This window comes from Pyrus communis, chromosome 5, assembly GCF_041283825.1.
Source record: "Pyrus communis isolate YQ-2024b chromosome 5, ASM4128382v1, whole genome shotgun sequence".
NCBI classification, from domain to species: domain Eukaryota; kingdom Viridiplantae; phylum Streptophyta; class Magnoliopsida; order Rosales; family Rosaceae; genus Pyrus; species Pyrus communis.
The window spans coordinates 16076281-16091351 of record NC_142569.1 but is presented as its reverse complement, the minus strand read 5'-3'; the positions used below and the strand labels follow the sequence as shown (position 1 = coordinate 16091351).

At 34.9% G+C, this 15071-nt stretch overlaps 1 protein-coding gene and 3 long non-coding RNA genes across 6 annotated transcripts in view; 3 read left to right on the top strand and 1 right to left on the bottom strand.

The window, feature by feature from the left end:
* Positions 1-15071, top strand: part of LOC137725476 (uncharacterized) — a 66716-nt gene that overhangs the window by 10623 nt on the left and 41022 nt on the right. The window contains exons 6-11 of the long non-coding RNA XR_015962829.1: positions 642-1267; positions 1361-1793; positions 1896-1973; positions 2610-2754; positions 3399-3484; positions 3583-3625. This is a non-coding gene — a long non-coding RNA (uncharacterized LOC137725476). The remainder of the gene's footprint in view (positions 1-641; positions 1268-1360; positions 1794-1895; positions 1974-2609; positions 2755-3398; positions 3485-3582; positions 3626-15071) is intronic.
* LOC148696873 (uncharacterized) lies at positions 6936-7596 on the top strand. Its single transcript, XR_015962843.1, has 2 exons — positions 6936-7064; positions 7193-7596. It is a non-coding gene; the product is annotated as an uncharacterized LOC148696873 (long non-coding RNA).
* On the top strand, positions 8298-9829 carry LOC148696872 (uncharacterized). Of its 2 annotated transcripts, none has more exons than XR_015962842.1 (4): positions 8298-8872; positions 9062-9125; positions 9278-9343; positions 9804-9829. It is a non-coding gene; the product is annotated as an uncharacterized LOC148696872 (long non-coding RNA). The 2 variants fall into 2 exon arrangements; XR_015962841.1 differs by having other exon boundaries at positions 9570-9829.
* Positions 10695-14931, bottom strand: LOC137724471 (TMV resistance protein N-like). 2 transcript variants are annotated; one of them, XM_088694598.1, is made up of 6 exons: positions 14653-14931; positions 13829-14340; positions 12608-13709; positions 12119-12469; positions 11503-11955; positions 10695-11402 (listed from the first exon to the last, which is right to left on the bottom strand). In XM_088694598.1, the coding sequence occupies exons 2-6, from the start codon at positions 14329-14331 to the stop codon at positions 10854-10856; spliced, it is 2958 nt and encodes a 985-aa protein (XP_088550724.1). In that variant the 5' UTR covers positions 14332-14340; positions 14653-14931; the 3' UTR covers positions 10695-10853. The 2 variants fall into 2 exon arrangements, with proteins under 2 accessions (XP_088550724.1, XP_088550723.1); XM_088694597.1 differs by having other exon boundaries at positions 13829-14370; positions 14653-14865.

Sequence of the window (15071 nt, the reverse complement as noted above, 5' to 3'; positions counted from 1 at the left end):
GTTACTAGGAAGCAAATTTTTCTGAGTTCAGTCCTGGCTTGCAAACCATGGCCGATTGGTTCTTAAAGATATTTAAGCTTAGTCGCTTAATACACAAGGGTTGTTTTTAAGCTTAGTCGCCAATTTGTATGCTCTTCATCATGTCTTTTATTTTGGTGGCAGTTAGGTGTCATTCATATGAAGTGTGTGCTGGTTGATCCAGATGCTCACTAAAGCAGCCGAGGGTATTGATATCAGTTAATGTAGATGGCGTTTATGGTTGATTGCTGGTGGGGAATAGTAGAGGGACATGCTTGACAGGAGTATGATTGGAATGGATACAAGAGGCTCTTTGAGATGGTGTGTGAGCTTAAGCTAAAGTGACATGTCTGTTTTATATAAATACGTTCTTGCAATTGCAGAAGCTTTTTCCTCTCAGTGGGCATATAAACAACATATGTGGTTAATTGTTTTGCCATCTTTGTGGTCATTTTTATTCTTTCCATGCATGTTTTTGGTAACAATTTGACAACTGATTGTAGAAACTTTTGTCTTTGTATGTTGATGCTGATGCTTCTTAATAGTGGTGGTGCCATGCATGTTCTTGGTTAAATTAATAGAGTACATCCGTAATTTGGAATAGTTCTTCTCTAAATTGGCAGGAATTTTTTCAGTCGAGGAGATTGTTGGATACTTTTGCTAATTGGATGATTTGGATCAATGAAAACGATAGCCAGTGATTAGGGGTATCTTTTGGCAGGATTACGAGCTTGCTCTCTTCTTATTTTTGAATGCAGTTTGCAAAGGAGAATCCATTTGCCACTAATCTACCAAAACTCAAAGTTAAAAATCAAGAAGAGGTAACGAAATAGGCAGTGACAACCACATTATGAAGGTCTCTGAGTTTCTATTCAACAATCCAGGCACATGACGGACATTGGGCTGGAGATTATGGGGGTCCTATGTTTCTGCTTCCTGGGTAAGGGAGAAAAGTAGTAATCATCATGTAATCCAGAAGATGAAAACACGGAGGATCTGTATATCATGGTTAAATATGAGAAATAAGTTTTGACATTCCAAAAGATGGCTGCATATTCATTTCGGTACTTGACAACCTTTCTTCTTAGTTAAATGAATTAACCAAGATTGGTTTTTTCTTTATTATTTGGTCCATTTGGTAATTGTTGAGTGACTAAGTATTACTTACCAATTGGAACACATCATTGCACTTTCAATTACTGGAGGTCTGAATGCTGTTGTGATGTGCAGATATCTCTATAATCATCAGGTAAGAATGTTTTTCATGAAATTAATGCTTGTTAAGAAAGCTTAATTTTGATATAGAAAAATGAATAAATTTGTTGGTGAATTGTTTTTGCAGAATGAAGATGGGGAATGGGCACTCTGCATATGGAGGGCCAAGAACCATGTTTGTAAATTGTTTTGGTTCTTTGTTGAACATTTGGATATGAATTTTGATATGCATGGGTATGTTTTAATATATTTCAAACATTTAACACAATTTTAAAATATGCGGCATCGAGCGGGCTCAATCTCTAGTTTATTACCCATATACTAAAACCCAAGCAAAAAAATATGCGGCACGGGCGGTGCTGTTTTGTTTTGGGTCTCTTTGTCTTCGCATTTTCATTGCTTTTCTTTGGCCACGCGTCCACCATTCTCTTGCCACGTGTCGATCATCCTGCAATGGTTCGCTTCGGATCTCTGGAATATTCTTTCGGTTTCCGTTTCCTTGGTTTTATTTCGGTTTCTGCTCCTCTTTGGCAAAACTTTCTGCTTCTCTATGGTTCCTGGTGAGATGTACCACTTTCTTGATTTTATTCTTATGTTATTTTTGGGTTTTGTTTATAGCCTCCGATTCTACATGTGGCTATTTAATTTTGTTTGGTTTTCAGTGTCAGGGCACTGTGCTTTCTTTTCAGTTTTTCTTGAGCTTTTGAAGGCCTCTGTGCTGAGGCTCAATGATAACTGTGGTGAGTTTCTTTTTCAGAGATTCGTTCTTCCCAGTAATCAAGCTTTATTGAGTGATTTATCTGCTTAATTTGGGGTTGGGTTTGGTTTTTTTCTGTCTCACCAAGCACTTAATTTCCTCCGCTTCATGCATATTTGTTGTTGACCCATCTGGGTTGATCATGTCTTCACTGGTCATGACTGCAGTTTTGTCAAGGATTCTGAAATTTAGTAAACTGCAACTTTTTGGTGAGCGAAAACATATGTCAATAGGTCTGTTAGGGTTTTTTTCCGTCTCACCAAGCACTTAATTTCCTCCGCTTCATGCATACTGCAAAGTCCCCACGAATTTGTTGTTGACTCATCTGGGTTGATCATGTCTTCACTGGTCATGATTGCAGTTTTGTCAAGGATTCTGAAATTTAGTAAACTGCAACTTTTTGGTGAGCGAAAACATATGTCAATTATTTAGGTCTGTTAGGGTTTTTTGGGCTATTTTTTTATTGCCGAGTTTTATACAACATAGATAGTGAAGCTAGAGGCAATTGAGGAATATTTAGTGGTGTGGTAGATATTTCTCAGCAAAATTGAGAGAGTAGTTATATTTTATTTAAATATTTGTATAGTTTTTGGTAGAGATTAAGTTTATGGTACTCCAGATCTTCAGAGACTGATGATAGCCTATTACCAATCTGCTGCTACTCTAAACCTTCCCAGGGTGATAGTCACCGGAAGTTACGCAGCAATGCCGAGGGTTACGTAGTGGAACTTGGATTTCACAGATCACAGTGAACAGGGTGATAGGTATATTTCCTCACTTTTACCATTTTAGAACTTAGATTAGTGATAAATTAATTCGAATCATGTGCCATGAACTTAAAGCTCTATTTGGGAGAGTGGGCTCTTTACCCCAAAGCTGCTTGCTTTTGGTAATATTTGGAATTGTGCTTCTAAGCTGTTTTTCAAGCTTTTGGCCATACGAAATGGAGCTAAATCGAACAACTCTTTTGTTGCATTGTATTTGCTTTCCTTAAGCGATTGTTTTTTTTGTTGAAAAATGTAATGGGTTTTGTAGATCAAAGTTTTTAAGGGAGAAAATTATGTTTCAAATTTTAGATATGAATATTACACATTCCAGGTGTTGAATTCATCTTTGTTTTGGTGTATTGTGGTTTTGAATGTCATTTAGTGCAGTATAGCCTTAACCTAAATGTAGTTTTGTATATCTTAGGTACTCATTTGGATTTTGAGCAGTAAGAGAGAGTTTAGCACGTATTTGAGGAAATGCTAACAAGTTTTTTGAAATGGCTAGAGTTTGAGATTCTCATAAGGAAGCTCGTATAAGTTTTTGGTTTTTTGTGTTGATTCGAACAAATTTCGGTTCTTATATGTATTAATTTTTGTTGTGTGAGTAGTATTTATTAGGCTTGATTTTTTTGAAACACCAGGTGGTTTGGAGACATTTGAAATCATAAGAAGACTCGAAGATTTCAGCCAGGTTTGAATCAAAGCACCAAATGAATTCTTCTTCCAGGTGATGTTTAAGTGTTCCCAACTTTTTTAGTTGTATAAAGACTTTGGTAGAATGGAATTTGTTTTTACTCATGTGTTTCACTAGTTCTTTGGTAATAGATAAATCTTTGTGAACAGTCTTCTGCTTCTATCAGTACCCAAGGTAAGTTCTTATTAATTTACTTTTCACAGTCAGGTCATTTGCGACCAAATATTATTTTTCAACTTATGCTTGGTTTACTCTTCTTTTGCAGCCTATTTTTTCACACATTTAATCTTCAGTAGATGGGGCTAAGGAATTTCCATGTGGCATTGTATCAAAGTATCATTGATCGAAGGGTATGGCATTGTAAGATCATCTTCTGTTCACTTTGATCAAATTATTTGTCAACCGTTTTAGTTTTTTATAATTATGATATTATTTCTTATTTGGCCTCAAGATTAGTGGACTTAAACTTTGTTTATTATCTTTGCAGTAAGAAGAAGACCTTAATAATGTAATAAGAGATAACAATATTAACTTGACAGTAAATGGTCCATTCCTTTTATTTCTTTTTTTGGTTGCAATGTCGATACTTAGTGTAATTTGTACCTTATGTTTTTAAAATAAAATTCATTAATTTGGTTGTGTTTTGTTCCATAATAAATGTGTAAAGATGACCATGTTGTACATTACATAGTTTGGGAATTAGACCAAGTATTTTGATCAATCAGAGTAAATATATTTTAGCTTTTCTTACGTCTTAAACTGTCAAGATATAAACTTATAGGTCGTTACATAAAATTCACAAATTATAACATCAATTGCAAGTTAGCATATGATCCCGTGATGCATAGAGGAACTAAGAATTAATGGACAATTTTATGTATTGGTGCTTAAATTTCCAAGAAGACGACGAGCTCCATTTTCTTTTTAATGTTAATTTTTTAATGTGGGTTTGTGCTTGCTCAGTTTTTGTGGTGAGAAGGAATAAATTGGTGAAACGTAGAGTGGTCTTTTTGCTGAAAGGTATGACCTTTGAATTGGAGCTATAGTGTTCGTTCCTATTGCTAGATTGGCAGGTGGAAACTCAACCTTTTGTTTATGTAAATGTTGGTTTCGTGCTGCAAATATGATAGGCACATTGGTGTGTAAAATTGAAAACCCAGTAACATATGGTATAGGAAATTCTATGATGCATGGACACGGGAGAAGACCAGCGTATCCCATATCTGACACGCGGGGATACGGATACGCAGGGTGATACGTGCGGATATGCGACCGATACGTATCCGAGTCTACAGATACATTGTTGACTGGTGGGATACGTGTACCTTACTATTGAGATACGACTATCGTACTTTTCGGATACGTTTTAAACTATAATCAGAGGATAATCACACAAAAAAATCAAGATAATTACACTTAATCCGCACAGAATCATGATAATCCTAGATTAGCTGAACTGAAACGATTCTGTGACCAAAAATCGAAACAATTTTGTATATAAAATTCAAATCTACCTGTTTTTCCTCACTTGAACATCAGAACCATCTTCGGCAACTGCTCCTGTCGTCTCCGTTTGCTACTGCTGCATCGTATCTCATGCATCCACTGGTGAGAGCTGGTAACTGGGTTTCGGATTCCAAGCTTTCTTGAAGCTTTTTTTTTTTGGTTAGAGTCATCTGCTTTACCGATTACAGTCCCCTTTTGCTTTTCTGAATCCAAACGAAAAGCTTCTTTTGCTTTTCTGTTTTTGCATACTATAATAATATTATTGTTAGTGGTGTAGAATAATTTAGATTATAATATATTTATATATGTTTTTATGTTGCTTTGTTGATCTCTTAGCATAAATTTGACTCGTAATTTTTTATGGGACTACTTTGGATTGATTCTTATGAATTACATGTTGATAATTTAGGAAAATGAATCATCCTGATAAACATGCGAATGCTAATGTTAATTCAGTTGAGACTGTTGAAAATGATCATGATACACTGTGAAAGTATGTCAAAAGCTCGAAAGAGTGGAAAATGGAAGAGGAGTTACTGTGTTTCATTATTGCCAAAAGATTTTCAGAGGATCGTACTCTAGGATCAAGTTTCATTTGTTAAAAATATTTGGAAATGGGATCGTCTCTTGCAATAAGGTTACTGATGAAGCTCTTGCAGAAATAAAAAAGCTAGTTTGATAATGAGGGACTCTTTTCTTTTTATTTTTTTAAGTCATTTGGATGTTCTTTTTAGTTTTTCAAGTTTGAAGACTAAATTAGTTGTTTAGTGGATTATCTTTTTAAATGTTTGAAGTTTATCGAAATAAATTTGAACTTGAATAGTATATTCGAATGCTTATTTTATAATATTTAGATATATTTATTTATTTATATTATTTTTTATTGTTGTATCCTTATCATATCGTGTTTTCATTTTTAGAAATTTGACGTATTCCCATGTGTCGTATTCCTGTATCGTTGTCTGTGTCCATGCATAATAGAGGAAATTCAAATGAATTTGTAAAGAATTTCTTTTATTGTTTTCTGTTGTTTTCCACTATAAAATGAAACTACTTTATATCCATGGTTCATCATTTGGAACAATTCCTGGTTATACATATCATACATACTAAAACTCGTAGGGGTTGGGTACTGTGGATGATCTGTGGGCGGACTGTTTTGCCCCTCCGTTTTATATCGATTTCCCTTGCTGCTCCCCACATCCTCATCGTGCACCTTTTTGTTGGATTTTCTTCCTCCTGTAGTGTTATACACGTGTTGCTCATCGTGGAGGGGAAGAAACATGGAAAAGCGGGCTCTTCCATTTGCTTCCACAAATTTCTCAAGTTCTCTCTCAAGCTCTTAATCGCTGGCCTCCCTAAGAAGGTATGTCTCTCTCACTTTATTATTATTATTATTTTTCAATTCGAATTTTCTTTGCATGAATGTTGGATCTGTTGCCTTCTGGAAGAAATTTTAACCTAGAAAAGCTTGATTTTCAGGAAATCGCCAATTCGAAAGCTTGGGTTTCCTGGTGAGTGCTCCGACATATTTGTTGAAATTTTTGTGATTTTAATTTTAAAAATCTGGGTTTTTGGGTTCAATGGTTTGCTCCATCTTATTAACTTTCTCACTAGAGATCTTTGCCATCGCTGCTCCACCAAACTTGCATCTGCTCTTTCGAACAGGTACGACTTCTTTCATTTTCTTTTGTTTCTGGGAAAATTTAGGGCTCGAAAATTTTCTTTTGTTTCCGGGAAAATTTAGGGCTCGAAAATGTGTAGAATTGTAGAAGTTAAAACCTGTCTCAATCTCTATGTTGGTCTGTACATAATGAAATTGAATTTTGTGTTTCGGCATACCCTTACTGGAATTTTATGATTTGGGAATTGTACAAGTTAGTGGCGATTTGAAACCGTTAACCGGGATGAGAATTCGAGTGATTTGAAAACAGAGAGCAAGGAATTGCAGGTGGGTAGTGATAAGATAATGGTGAGGATACTATGATGAGAATTCGAGTGATTTGAAAGTTGATTTCTTTTCTTTTTTCATTTTGATTTTGGATTTTTGTATTTTTAAACAGGTGGTGTTCTGATTTTTCATTCCTTCTCATCACTTCTACAAGAGGTTAGTTTTCTTTTCTGCATTTAAAGAATGTTTAAGGAAAAATTGTATGTAATTGATTTTCTGCTATAATGTTTTGAAATTCCTTATTTTACTTGAATGTAATAGTGCTTTCTTTTGCTTTCACCCAGCTACCAAATTCGGTTTTGTTTGTATGGTAACATGGATTGCTCAGGTTAGGTAGGAGATGGTGGAGGTGAGAAATACAATTGGGAAAGATATGCTGAGAGGTTTACAAAACACCTTTGAAGCTGTCGACGAGGATTCTTCTGTTTAAGAGTAGGAATTTTTTAATTTTTCGTGGAATCGATGTTTTGTTTTCGACTGACTTTATAAAGGCTTGCTAGGACAAGTACAGGGTGTTTGGGATTGAAAGGTGGGGAGAGGCCACATATGGGTTCAGAGAGAATATTCTTTTTTGAATCTCTATACGTGCAATTCCCTCTACATCAGAGAATATTTTCATATTATTTTGCACATAATTTTATTGAAGGGTTTGTGTATAAAGGTTTCATTAATGGGGATTTCTATGCAATGACTATTTGGGATTTGAAAGGTTGTTCCAGCGTTTATTTTAACTTATTGCAATGACTCTTTGCAAATTTACAAAATTTGTGTTTAATTTGAGTAGCTTGAATGGAAGACGCAATTCCAACACCTATCAATCAGGTACAACCGTATAAAAAGGCAATAAAGATTAAAGTCCATGTGTAGAATGTGGAGACCGAGAACTTTAGGAACGACTAATAAAAATACAAGTCTGCACTGTATACTGCTAGAGAAAAGGTGAGCAATCATTATGTAATGATTTTAATTAATAAACCTTTAGTTTTGCCTATTGAAAGTTTGCTAATTGTTTTAATGCATATGATATAACGTTTCTACTTTCTTTTTGTAATAAACACTATCTAGGATCTGCTTATCATCTTTAGACACTGCTTGATTTTGTATTGTCAAATGATATATATTTTCATATTGACTGTGTTTGTATAGTATATGAATTTCTTTTTATAATATTCAGAGCGTTTTATTCTTTGTATTAGAATTTTTTATACGTAAACAATTTTTTTAAAGTGTTAATTAAAATGGTTAATTGATAGTTACTATTTACCTATGCATATTCTTGCTTAGTATTTACTATCCACATGCATATTCATGTTATACTAATTGTAATGTTCACTGTCATTCACTTATTCACTGGATTTTTAACAATATTTGTTTCCTTGCATTTTTTTTCCCATGCTGAATTGTCAAGCAACAAGCATATGAACTTATACGAATTTTGTTTTTTCATTGTTAATCTACTGATGCTAGGGATGATTTGAATTGAGCTTTTACATTCTTTTGAACATTTTTCATATTTAACTTGCAGGATCAATGTCACTGTACAACTTTCCACAATTGTTTGTTATGTCTTTCTCCCTTTTGTGTAATTTTAGTCAATTGAACTACTCTTTTTAGCTTAAGATTGAACTGAAGTGTAAGAACTTAGTTAAATGAAAGTTATACTTTGATTTGATGACATTTTGGTGTTTGGTGTTTGAGTGCATGATTATTAGGTCCACAATCATTGGATACATGATCTTTCATATGTTTTCACCATAATATATCATAGTCCCGCAGCGACGCATGGGTCATACTTTTTAGTATTGTCTAATTCTCTAACAAATTCCACGACAACTTTTGGCTCATAAATATTCACAGTTGTCTTCATCCGAAGCGAGTCAATTAACTGTATACCATCACCTTCAATCATTGAGAACTTCAACATGTGCTTCAAATCTAGATCAAAGCTAGATTAACCTCTCATGGTACGTAAATTCAATTTGCAAAGAAAGCAATCAATGCTTCTTCTTTTGGGTTTTTTTAACTTTTTTAATTTTATTTATTTATTTATTTTACAATAATACTAGAACAAAAATAACAGGTTTAATCCTGTGAATATCATTAAAATTTTATCTCCGATATAAACAGGTTTTTGCCAATTGTTATTTTTGAAGGTTATGACAATTTATGCCATCATCCGGTGTTACTATTGGAGAAGATTGCTGATCAAAGTAATAGGTACCTTGCAGTTTTCTTTGAAGTATCTTATTAAATTTATTTAAAAACTGCAAAAATTACTCAATTTCTTTAGTAATTAAAAAAATCATTCTTCTTCTTTAACATTCTTATTTATTTGTACTAACAACTTTCATTTTTTCAAAGCATAATAGAGAAGCATGTACATCATCACAAATAAAACAAAAAAATTGTGAAGCGACAGTCAATAAAATTTACAGGTACTAATTATTATGTGTGTAAATACAATTGTAAATAATACACCTATTAAGAATGCACATATTTTACACGTTTTTGAAGCCTGCAACGCGTAGGCACTATTACTAGTATATACTAAAGCCCAATGGGAAAAGCTGAATTTGAAAAGCACTGTTCCAATGTACAGTGAAGTGGCGAAATTACCCCTTTTACTGTGCATTTTTCTTTTTCTTTTCCTCACTTGCACAGTGAATTGACCAGTTTGCCCATCCTTGATACGTGTTGCCCAGTAATACGTGGCTCACTCTCCTCGTTCCTCCTCTGCCTCTTTCTTACTGCACTGCTTCCTCTGCAGTTTGAACCGCTTCCTTTTTTGCTTCACTTCTAATCGAAACAAAAAATTGATTCTTTTCAACATATTTGTATAAATTCTTTCATGCACTTGAAATTTTATGTTTGATTAGTGTATGTTTTCATTATTAGATCATAGCAAGCTCCATTCATGCCCACTTCTATTCCTAAGAGCCCGTCTTCTGTCAATGGCGACAACGGAGGCTAAGCCCAAAGCCAAACCAAAACCAAAAGAAATTGAAGAGAGTTCTGAACCTCTTCTTAAATACAAGGGAATTAAAACTTGAAAAAAAAAATTATGAGCACCAATAGCAAAAGATTATGACTTTCACATGTTTATAACATCTAATTCTGTCCTAAAATTGAAATTATGAATCCTTATAAACAATCCTCAGGGAAGACATCTTCCCGATATGCTTCGCTACAGGCACTTGTATTGAAGCTGGAAGATGGGATGGGTCTTCTCTTTCCCTCACAATCTGAAAATGCCTAATAAAGAGTGAACATTGCCAATCTTTTGATAACTATGAACTTGCATAAATTTAGCTTCAAAGAATCTCTTATCTTTTGAACAGGTAGCAATTAAACACTCAATCTTTTGATAGCTATGAACATTGCCAATTTCTATAAATCTAGTTTCAATCAATTATGTTCTGTGTTTGTGTGTGTATATACATATATATTATCAAAATATTTAAAGCATTCGCAGCAACATGCGGGGCACTTTTGCTAGTGATTATGGAACGAATTATTATAGGAGAAGATAAGATAAGGCAACATCATTTTTGGAGTTTTTTTTATATTAATTTGTGAATTAAATGATAAATTAAGTAAATGAAATATAAAAATTTAATAAAAGAATGTTTGATCAAAAGTTACTTTTATAACGATTAATACTGCGGTATACTGGTATTTTTCTGCTAAACCCATGATATCAATGATTAAAAAAAATAAAAAAATAAAAAAGCCAAAAGCCAAAAGCTATAGATGTTTGATATAAAAAATTCAAAATTCAACCACCTATATCAAAACGTCTCTTATAAATTACTTAGAGAGCCAATGCGTTACAACAATAAAGACTAATATTAGGAATCCCTCGGCCACAAGGCTTACATACAGCTTAAAAGATGAGAATACAAACAATAAGAAGAGCTCAAATTCTTACTTTTCATTTCTAACTTTTTATTTTTGGCTACTCCAACCTGTATTTCCTCCCGACTTGATGGTCTCGACATCTTCAGCATACAGCAGGCTGATCCCACACTTTATCACCTCTGATCGGAGAAGGCCCACGGCGTTGAACTCAAAACAGGCCCCAGTGACAAGTTTGTAAAAAGAATTGGAGCGATTCAAAGTTGCTCCCTCTCCAAGTGCAAACGCATAATACCACACAAATATGTTACTGAAACGCATTACCCCATTAAAAGGATAATGGGAAGGATAAATGGTTTTATGGCTTTCACCACTATTAGTTTTAAAATTGCACGAGCATCCAAGCATCATATCTTTATAAAAAAAAATTTGGGGAGGGAGAACAACAGATAGAGCAAAACCCAAAAAATCTGTACAATACCAATTTCGAGGAAGCTTGATAGTTATCGAAGATCCTTCATTTTGATGGCAGAACCAATTTGGAATTTCATTTCCTCCACATACAGTGCTAACTAAAGTCCGAGCATAGTCGGTGCTACCTAAAGTCCGACAGCAGGTAGGGATAGATGAAGTCATTTCCTGTAACATCAATGCATGGAAATGCAGTAAATTATACAACACGTGAAAAATGGCATGAAGGAGATATGAAAGTGCGTGCGTGCGTGGGTGAGAGAGAGACCATGACAATTTCTTCTTCTTTATGTTGCTGAGTTTTCAATGGCCCAGTTGCCACTCGCATAATTCTTAACTGTGTGTCAGCCATTATATTGGTCCTTGCATTTTCATCCAAGTTCGGGCAACCAACAAAGTTAAAACGCCCTCGAAACAATTCATATTTATCCCAAGCTTGTGTGAGTGAATTTCTTGAACTTGAAACTGTCTTCAGTGAAGTGCAGCCACTTGCTTCAAGATAACATAGCACTGGGAGCTCTGGTAAGAATTCTAGACTTGTGCACTCTCCCAGATTCAGCCACCTAAGCTTGTCAAGATCTTTAAAATAAGAAGGAATTCGAACCAATCTATCACAGCCATAAAGCACTATATACTCAATTTTTTTACTGCGAGAGAGATCTGGAACTTCAGTCAGATGCTTGCAAAAACTTAGGTCAATCACTTTTAAGTTCCCAAGATTCTGTAACAAATTAAAGAAAAATGGAAAGAAGAACATTATTGACTTCGGCCGAATAGGTTTCCAGAGGCACCGTAGTTTATACAAAGAACAAAAGTTAGCATATATATATATATATACTTCAATAAAAAAAACATAGAAAAAAGAATAGGAAGCATATATATACCTGGTTTTTACTCCAAAGTTCTGCCCCAACAAAGCTGCCGGGCATTCGAAGCTCAACAAGATTTTGTGGAGAAAAATTTGATGGAAGAGATTTGAACGGGTATTCCTGCCAGTAAAGATACCTGAGAGAATTGGGAAGAGACCGAAGATCTTGAGAAAGTTCCAGAGTCTTGTTGTACGCCACGCCATGGAAACGAAAACCGATGTATTTTGCACGCCACTCGACTCTTGGACGAGAATTATGAATTATCAACAATCTTAAATTAGACATCTTCTTGAAGGGTGATCCACATAATTCCAACCGTGTAATGTTAGACGTGTCAAAGGATATGCATTGAACTGTTGAAGTTCCCTGGAAATCAAGAGAAAATAGTATAATGAGAATAAATGTACAACACAGATTACTAAAAACTACTTTTGTTGACATATGCTTATACAAAATGAGTTTCCATGGTCCCGTCATGGAAAGTTCATGATTTTTGGTTCTTACCGTATCATTCTCCAGCACTTGATAGACATCATCAGCAGCCCACAACCTATTACGTTTTCCTGGCTCTTCCTTGCATTGTTCGCGAACAATTGTCCGGCCCATTTCTTGCAGCAAATCATGCATCTCTAAGAAATTCGTCTCTGAAATTGATATGAGAGACTTGTCAATGAGAATTTGGATTCCCTTCACAAAGAAACCCCGAATATCTAATATTCTTTTTGCATAACAAACATCTGCCCCTTTCAGAAAGCATGCAATGTCAAGAAAGCATTCCTTCTCATTTTCTTCTAATCCATCATAACTAAGTCTCAACACTTTCTGAATTTTTTCGCTAGGAAATTTTTTCAATCTGTTCAATTCTTCATCCCAGTCTTCTTCTGTATCGCAGCGATGGAATAAGGAACCCAAAGTTTTAAGAGCCAATGGAATGCCTCGAATATAATCTATCACCTTTCTTGAAAACTCTGTATAAACTGTCGTAGGAGACTTATTTTTCAGAGCATGCAAATGAAAGAGCTGAAGAGCGCCATCATGTTTCAATCCCTTGACCTCGTAAATTTTGTCATCAACCACCATTTCATTGAGTAAGCTCCTATCTCGAGTTGTTATAATGATTCTACTTCCGACACCAAACTCAAGATCATCTCCAACAAGAAGTTCTAATTGCCTTGAATCATTCACGTCGTCAAGAACAATAAGTACCTTTGTATGACGGAGCCTCCCTTTAATAAGCTCTGATCCTATAGATGGAGTCTTAATATTTATATTTTTATCATCTAAAATCTCACGGAGAAGTTCATTTCGTAAGTTATATATTCCGTCTTTTCCTTCGGAATTTTCTCTAACATTTTTAAGAAAACAGCAAGCTTCAAACTTGGAAGAGAGTCGATGATATACAACATCAGCAAGGGTGGTCTTGCCAATACCACCCATGCCCCAAATACCTACAATGCAAACATCCGATGAATCAAGGCATAGTAACGATTCAATTTGCTCAACTTTGGTTTCAATTTCAACTAGGCCCTTTAAATTACTTGAGCTTTTGCAATGCAATTTGTTCAATATATCTTGGACAAGTTTCTCAATGGAATCAGCCTCTGTCCTGGAAAATATAAGTAACCACAAAGGAAAAAAATAGTTACTAAGTCCTGCATTAATGAATCTTGTTTGAAACAAAGGTCACAAGTAAAAAAATTCTGCAAGAGTTGCAAAGTTAGTTACCCGGCTTTGTTTGAATAATCATAACCAGATAGGTTGGCAGCTTTTTGCAAAGCATCCCTCCACTTAAGCACCTTGTCCATACCTTCTTCAAGCTTGAAACGTTCTTCAAGCTTGGCAAATGCATCTGCATAACTCCCCTGTTGTTTTCGTACATCCTGTGGACTGATGTTGTAAAAAACGGGTATAACAAACTGTCCATCCCTTTCCTTGCATCCTAGTATATGCACGAGTTCATCCAGACACCATGTGGAAGAAGCGTAGCTTTTTGTGAAAATGATCACCGAAAGCTTTGATTTCTCAATAGCTTCTAGAAGGGCAGGTCTGATTTCATCCCCTCTCTCAAGTTTGTCATCTATGTAGGTGTGAAGTTTCTTTCGAAGTAAAGCAGCATGAAGGTGGCTGGTGAAAGTGTTGCGGGTGTCCTCACCTCTGAAACTAAGAAACACATCATACTTTCTTCGAGGTGACGAGATAGCAGCAGCAGAGGAAGAGGAAGAAGCCATACTAATAACCTGCAAACCCCACAATTTATATTTCATAACCTGCAATCCATCCGTATATATTTTTCATAACCTATTAATCCATCCGGATCTATTTCATAACAGATACACTGAATAAGAATCTCCTTCCCCAATATAATCACTTCTATCAACAAAAAAATGAAAAAAACAATTTTTCTATCTTGGTGGGTTTCATAAACATTCTGAGGGACCAAAAAGTCATCACAAATTAACAGTCGTTATACAATATTATAAGAAATGTAAGAGAAGACTATAATTATATGGTAATTAGTTCTCCAAGTGTAATTAAGTCAGTGAGAGTACCTCTGAATCAGGAAAGAAGTTGATTGGGAAATATTAAGAACTAGAGAGATCGAATATGAAAGACTGATCAACTTGAAGCTTTTCCAGAACCCTGATGAAAATAATCCAGCGCAAGAGAGAAATACAGAAAGAAACAAGTTGGAAGAGAGATCATGTTGTCTCCAACTTCACTTGTGTGGTCGTTGACTTACCCAGGTGTGGGATAAGTCGAATCATACAGACGTATTGCTGTTGGCAAAAGAAATTTTTTTTTTTTCATTTTCGGGAAATCCTTCCCGTGGAAAGGAACAAAATTTTATTGCGGCAATAATTTACAAATCAAAGGCCCATTTGAAAGGGACAAAATTTTATTGCAGCATTAATTTACAAACCAAAGGCTCGTATACACATAAACAAAACAAACGTGTATGCAGAAGACA

Excerpts from the sequence above, each read along its gene's own strand:
- LOC137724471 (XM_088694597.1), bottom strand. The coding sequence starts at position 14,367 with ATGAAATATAAATTGTGGGGTTTGCAGGTTATTAGTATGGCTTCTTCC. Across the intron at positions 13,710-13,828 it reads GATTATTCAAACAAAGCCGG|GACAGAGGCTGATTCCATTG; the intron begins GTAACTAACTTT and ends TATATTTTCCAG. Across the intron at positions 11,403-11,502 it reads AAGAAGAAGAAATTGTCATG|GAAATGACTTCATCTATCCC; the intron begins GTCTCTCTCTCA and ends TTGATGTTACAG.